This window comes from Oncorhynchus gorbuscha, unplaced genomic scaffold (genome assembly GCF_021184085.1).
Source record: "Oncorhynchus gorbuscha isolate QuinsamMale2020 ecotype Even-year unplaced genomic scaffold, OgorEven_v1.0 Un_scaffold_5337, whole genome shotgun sequence".
NCBI classification, from domain to species: Eukaryota; Metazoa; Chordata; class Actinopteri; order Salmoniformes; family Salmonidae; genus Oncorhynchus; species Oncorhynchus gorbuscha.
Window position 1 is genome coordinate 17,501 of NW_025749163.1, and position 7,061 is coordinate 24,561.

At 45.6% G+C, this 7,061-nt stretch overlaps 1 protein-coding gene across 1 annotated transcript in view; it reads right to left on the minus strand.

Moving 5' to 3' along the window:
* mettl14 (methyltransferase 14, N6-adenosine-methyltransferase subun) overlaps positions 1-4,084 on the minus strand; it is a gene marked incomplete at its 3' end in the record, with an annotated part of 20,545 nt that extends 16,461 nt beyond the window's left edge. Inside the window, exon 1 of the mRNA XM_046340907.1 lies at positions 3,854-4,084. Coding sequence (XP_046196863.1) covers positions 3,854-3,919 — 66 coding nt within the window. The remainder of the gene's footprint in view (positions 1-3,853) is intronic.
* Between the last annotated feature and the right edge of the window lie 2,977 nt (positions 4,085-7,061).

Below are 7,061 nucleotides of genomic sequence, written 5' to 3' on the forward strand. Positions count from 1 at the left end.
CAGTAATGAGGTAAACATGAGGTAAACATGAGGTGAGGTGCTAACTAGAATGTATTGAGCTGTAGTAAACTCCCAACCTGCATGGCAGTAATGAGGTAAACATGAGGTGAGGTGCTAACTAGAATGTATTGAGCTGTAGTAAACTCCCAACCTGCATGGCAGTAATGAGGTAAACATGAGGTAAACATGAGGTGAGGTGCTAACTAGAATGTATTGAGCTGTAGTAAACTCCCAACCTGCATGGCAGTAATGAGGTAAACATGAGGTGAGGTGCTAACTAGAATGTATTGAGCTGTAGTAAACTCCCAACCTGCATGGCAGTAATGAGGTAAACATGAGGTGAGGTGCTAACTAGAATGTATTGAGCTGTAGTAAACTCCCAACCTGCATGGCAGTAATGAGGTAAACATGAGGTGAGGTGCTAACTAGAATGTATTGAGTTGTAGTAAACTCCCAACCTGCATGGCAGTAATGAGGTAAACATGAGGTAAACATGAGGTGAGGTGCTAACTAGAATGTATTGAGCTGTAGTAAACTCCCAACCTGCATGGCAGTAATGAGGTAAACATGAGGTGAGGTGCTAACTAGAATGTATTGAGCTGTAGTAAACTCCCAACCTGCATGGCAGTAATGAGGTAAACATGAGGTGAGGTGCTAACTAGAATGTATTGAGCTGTAGTAAACTCCCAACCTGCACAGTAATGAGGTAAACATGAGGTCTCAAACATGAGGTACCAACTAGAATGTATTGAGCTGTAGTAAACTCCCAACCTGCACTGAGATGCAGTGTCTCAGACCACTGCGTCATTCGGGAGCGATCTAAAAAATAATCCTCTTTGGCACCTCATGGAAACTCCATTACTGCCAGTAATGAGGATTTTTTTTTTTTAGATGGCTAAGACAATGCATCTCAGTGCAAGAGGCGTCACTGCAGTACCTGGTTTGAATCCAGGCCGCATCACATCTGGCCGTGATCGGGAGTCCCGTAGGGCGGCGCACATCTGGCCGTGATCGGGAGTCCCGTAGGGCGGCGCGCATTTGGCCGTGATCGGGAGTCCCGTAGGGCGGCGCGCATTTGGCCGTGATCGGGAGTCCCGTAGGGCGGCGCACATTTGGCCGTATTGTAAATAAGAATTTTTCTTAACTGACATATACTTGACAAAAAGCAGATACGCAACAACTTCAATGATTTTTACTGAGTTAGTTCATATCAGGAAATCAATCAATTGAAATAAATTCCTTAGGCCCTAATCTATGGATTTCACATGACTGGGCAGGGGCACAGCCATGGGTGTGCCTGGGAGGGCATAGGTCCACCCACTAGGGGAGCCAGGTCCACACACTGGGGAGCCAGGTCCAGCCAATCAGAATGTGTTTTTTTTCCCCCACAAAAGGGTTTTTATCACAGCCAGAAATAGTCCTCAGTTTCATCAGCTGTCCAGGTGGCTGGTCTCAGATGATCCTGCAGGTGAAGAGGCCGGACGTGGAGGTCCTGGGTTGGCATGGTTACACGTGGTCTGCGGTTGTGATGCCGGTTGGATGTATTGCCAAATTCTTTAAAACAACATTGGAGGCGGCTTATTGCAGAGAAATTAACATTCAATTCTCTGGCTACAGCTCTGGTGAACATTCCTGCAGTCAGAATACCAATTGCACACTCCCTCAACTTGAGACATCTGTGGCATTGTGTTGTGACAAAAAACGTACATTTTTGTGGCTTTTTATTGTCCCCAGCACAAGGTGCACCTGTGTAACGATCATGCTAGTGCAATCAGGTTCTTGATATGCCACACCTTTCAGATGGATGGATTATCTTGGTAAAGGAGAAACACTCCACTAACAGGGATGTTGACAAATTAGAGAAACAAAAGTTGAGCGACATAATGCTTTTTGTGCTTATAGATCATTTCAGGTCATGAAACGTTACATGTTGCATTTATATTTTAGTTGAGTGTATATACACACCGGCATAACGGGAGTAAATGAAGACAGTTGTTCAGCGACACTCCATATTTGGTATGAACGGTTGCAGAGCTGGTTAATAATGGGATTTTGAATCTTTCTGGGCGTTAGAGACCCCTCTAATGCACAGAGATAATGGTTCATCTAGAAGTGATCTGTCTCTTAGCTACAATCATAGTTAGAGACCCCTCTATAATGCACAGAGATAATGGTTCATCTAGAAGTGATCTGTCTCTTAGCTACAATCATAGTTAGAGACGCCTCTAATGCACAGAGATAATGGTTCATCTAGAAGTGATCCGTCTCTTAGCTACAATCATACGCACAAAATGCTCCCACGCCATAACAGTAACTAATGTATCGGACGAACAATAGCTAAAGTAACTATGATGAGTTGCTAAAAGATGTGTTGGTTAACTAATATACATTTAGCTTTTTCCACTCAACTCAATTGGCATCACTTCACTGCCACAAAATAAGCCCAAATAGCTAAAAAACAACAATATGCCCAAATAGCTAAATAACAACAATATGCCCAAATAGCTAAATAACAACAATATGCCCAAATAGCCCAAATAAAATAACAACAATATGCCCAAATAGCTAAATAACAACAATATGCCCAAATAGCTAAATAACAACAATATGCCCAAATAGCTAAATAACAACAATATGCCCAAATAGCTAAATAACAACAATATGCCCAAATAGCTAAATAACAACAATATGCCCAAATAGCTAAATAACAACAATATGCCCAAATAGCTAAATAACAACAATATGCCCAAATAGCTAAATAACAACAATATGCCCAAATAGCTAAATAACAACAATATGCCCAAATAGCTAAATAACAACAATATGCCCAAATAGCTAAATAACAACAATATGCCCAAATAGCAAATAACAACAATATGCCCAAATAGCTAAATAACAACAATATGCCCAAATAGCTAAATAACAACAATATGCCCAAATAGCTAAATAACAACAATATGCCCAAATAGCTAAATAACAACAATATGCTATCCTATTCAGTTAAACCAAACACCGTAGCATAACGTTACCTGTTGACCTAATCCTATTCAGTTAAACCAAACACCGTAGCATAACGTTACCTGTTGACCTAATCCTATTCAGTTAAACCAAACACCGTAGCATAACGTTACCTGTTGACCTAATCCTATTCAGTTAAACCAAACACCGTAGCATAACGTTACCTGTTGACCTAATCCTATTCAGTTAAACCAAACACCGTAGCATAACGTTACCTGTTGACCTAATCCCTATTCATTCAGTTAAAACGTTACCTGTTGACCTAATCCTATTCAGTTAAACCAAACACCGTAGCATAACGTTACCTGTTGACCTAATCCTATTCAGTTAAACCAAACACCGTAGCATAACGTTACCTGTTGACCTAATCCTATTCAGTTAAACCAAACACCGTAGCATAACGTTACCTGTTGACCTAATCCTATTCAGTTAAACCAAACACCGTAACGTTACACGTTTACATGAGCTACAAATGTTAGTCAACTCACAAGGTATGGTAGTTATGTAGCTGGATACATAGATAGATGTCTCTTCCCTCGGGCTAAAGGCTTTAGTAAGCATGTAACCTCCCCTTATCAAACCTCATTTTACTCACATTGTATACAGACTTGTTTTTCTACTGTATTATTGACTGTATGTTTGTTTATGTGAAACTCTGTGTTGTTGTTATGTGTCCAACTGCTTTGCTTTATCTTGGTCGGGGTTTCAGATGTAAATGAGAACTTGTTCTCAACTGGCCTACCTGGTTAAATAAAGGTGGAATAAATCAAATAACATCAAAAACAAGAAGACAAAGAATGTCCCCAGCTAGTATAACTAGCTTAGCAACAGCTACCTGTTGAGCTAGAAGCTGGCGTCGCAGCTTCTGCTTTTCCCGTATCTCCTGTAGGCGACTATTCATTTCTTTACCGGTGATTAGTTTAATAAAGAATTTCGTCAGTCACACAAAAAAAAAATAGTTTAAAACTATTTTTTTTTCTTGCGGCGGTGTCGGAGGTGGAAACGCTGTTTTACTCGAAAACAATGAACATGAGTCGAGTTGTGATGACGTCCTTCCGGTTCGAATGCTGCGCATGTGATTTGCGTCACAGTTCGTCGCGTTCCTGTTTTTCTGCTTGTGCAATGGAGTAGATGCGACCACACGGTGGTGATGTTGTATCGCGATATTCCACCGTGAATAAACTGTGAATAATGATCATCAGAAAGGCCGTTTGTCACCAATTCGCTCTCTACTTCCGCCCAAAGTGTGCTGGAAGAGGGGCGTTAACTTCCTCTAGCGAGCCCATGCCTCTACCAACCTATAGCTTTCAGATGTTGCTGTAGAGAGCAGTGAAGGTGTAGACTTCAGGAGGAAAGAGAGATGATTGTGTTCCAGTAGCAGGGTTGTTCCAGTAGCGGGGTCGTTCCAGTAGCGGGGCCGTTCCAGTAGCAGGGTCGTTCCAGTAGCAGGGTCGTTCCAGTAGCAGGGTCGTTCCAGTAGCAGGGTCGTTCCAGTAGCAGGGCCGTTCCAGTAGCAGGGTCGTTCCAGTAGCAGGGTCGTTCCAGTAGCAGGGTCGTTCCAGTGGCAGGGTCGTTCCAGTAGCAGGGTCGTTCCAGTAGCAGGGCCGTTCCAGTAGCAGGGTCGTTCCAGTAGCAGTGTCGTTCCAGTAGCAGGGTCGTTCCAGTAGCAGGGCCGTTCCAGTAGCAGGGTCGTTCCAGTAGCAGGGCCGTTCCAGTAGCAGGGTCGTTCCAGTATCAGGGTCGTTCCAGTAGCATGGTCGTTCCAGTAGCAGGGTCGTTCCAGTAGCAGGGTCGTTCCAGTATCAGGGTCGTTCCAGTAGCATGGTCGTTCCAGTAGCAGGGCCGTTCCAGTAGCAGGGCTGTTCCAGTATCAGGGTCGTTCCAGTAGCAGGGCTGTTCCAGTAGCAGGGTCGTTCCAGTATCAGGGTCGTTCCAGTAGCAGGGCCGTTCCAGTAGCAGGGCTGTTCCAGTAGCAGGGCTGTTCCAGTAGCAGGGCCGTTCCAGTAGCAGGGCCGTTCCAGTAGCAGGGTCGTTCCAGTAGCAGGGCCGTTCCAGTAGCAGGGCCGTTCCAGTAGCAGGGCCGTTCCAGTAGCAGGGTCGTTCCAGTAGCAGGGCCGTTCCAGTAGCAGGGCCGTTCCAGTAGCAGGGCCGTTCCAGTAGCAGGGTCGTTCCAGTAGCATGGTCGTTCCAGTAGCAGGGCCGTTCCAGTAGCAGGGCCGTTCCAGTAGCAGGGCCGTTCCAGTAGCAGGGTCGTTCCAGTAGCATGGTCGTTCCAGTAGCAGGGTCGTTCCAGTAGCAGGGCCGTTCCAGTAGCAGGGCCGTTCCAGTAGCAGGGTCGTTCCAGTAGCAGGGCCGTTCCAGTAGCAGGGCCGTTCCAGTAGCAGGGCCGTTCCAGTAGCAGGGTCGTTCCAGTAGCAGGGCCGTTCCAGTAGCAGGGTCGTTCCAGTAGCAGGGCCGTTCCAGTAGCAGGGCCGTTCCACCAATTCGCTGCCTTTTGAGAAGTGTAACTTGATGAAACAATACATGTAATTTCACCTCATTTTAACATTCCGTCATAAAGAGCAGATGTTCAGATTACTAAACCACCAGTTTACCATCTCAAGAGGTTAACAGGGATGACCGGAACAGGGTTGACCGGAACAGGGATGACCGGAACAGGGATCTAAGGTCAGTAAAATGGTTTATCCAGAGAGACGGCATCCCATTACACTGATCTAAGGTCAGTAAAATGGTTTATCCAGAGAGACTTACAGTCTTGCTGCATCCCATTGCACTGATCTAAGGTCAGTAAAATGGTTTATCCAGAGAGACGGCATCCCATTACACTGATCTAAGGTCATTACAAGGGTTTATAAGGCAAGAGAGAGAGATATGGAGGGATAGATGGATAGATGGAGGGATATATGGAGGGAGAGACGAAGGGAGAGATAGAGGGATAGATGGAGAGACGAAGGGATAGATAGAGGGAGAGATGTATAGATGGAGGGATATATGGAGGGAGAGATAGAGGGATAGATGGAGGGAGAGATAGAGGGATAGATGGAGGGATGAAGGGATAGATGAGGGAGAGATGAAGGGAGAGATGGAGGGATAGATGGAGAGAGAGGGATGAAGGGATAGATAGAGGGATAGATGGAGAGATGGAGGGATAGATGAGGGAGAGATAGAGGGATGGAGGGATAGAGGGATGAAGGGATAGATGAAGGGAGAGATAGAGGGATAGATAGAGAGATGGAGGGATAGATAGAGGGATATATAGAGGGAGAGATGGAGGGATAGATGGAGAGATGGAGGGAGAGAGAGGGAGAGATAGAGGGAGAGATGAAGGGATAGATGGAGGGATGGAGGGAGAGATAGAGGGATAGATGGAGGGAGAGATAGAGGGATATATGGAGGGAGAGATAGAGGGATAGAGGGATGGAGAGATAGATGGAGAGAGAGATGAAGGGATAGATAGAGGGATAGATAGAGGGAGAGATAGAGGGATAGATAGAGGGATAGATGGAGAGATGGAGGGATAGATGAGGGAGAGATAGATGGAGAGATGGAGGGAGAGATAGAGGGAGAGATGGAGGGATTGAGGGATAGAGGGATAGAGGGATAGAGGGAGAGATAGAGGGATAGAGGGATAGATGGAGGGAGAGACGAAGGGATAGATGGAGGGAGAGATAGATGGAGAGATGGAGGGAGAGATAGAGGGATAGATGGAGAGATGGAGGGATAGATGGAGAGATGGAGGGATAGATAGAGGGATAGAAGGAGAGATGGAGGGAGAGAGAGGGATAGATGGAGAGATGGAGGGATAGATAGAGGGATAGATGGAGAGATGGAGGGGGAGATAGAGGGATAGATGGAGAGATAGAGGGATAGATAGATGGAGAGACGAAGGGAGAGATGGAGGGATAGATAGAGGGATAGAGGGAGAGATGGAGGGAGAGATAGAGGGATAGATAGAGGGATAGATAGAGGGATATATGGAGAGATGGAGGGAGAGATAGAGGGAGAGATGGAGGGATAGAGGGAGAGATGGGGGATAGATGGAG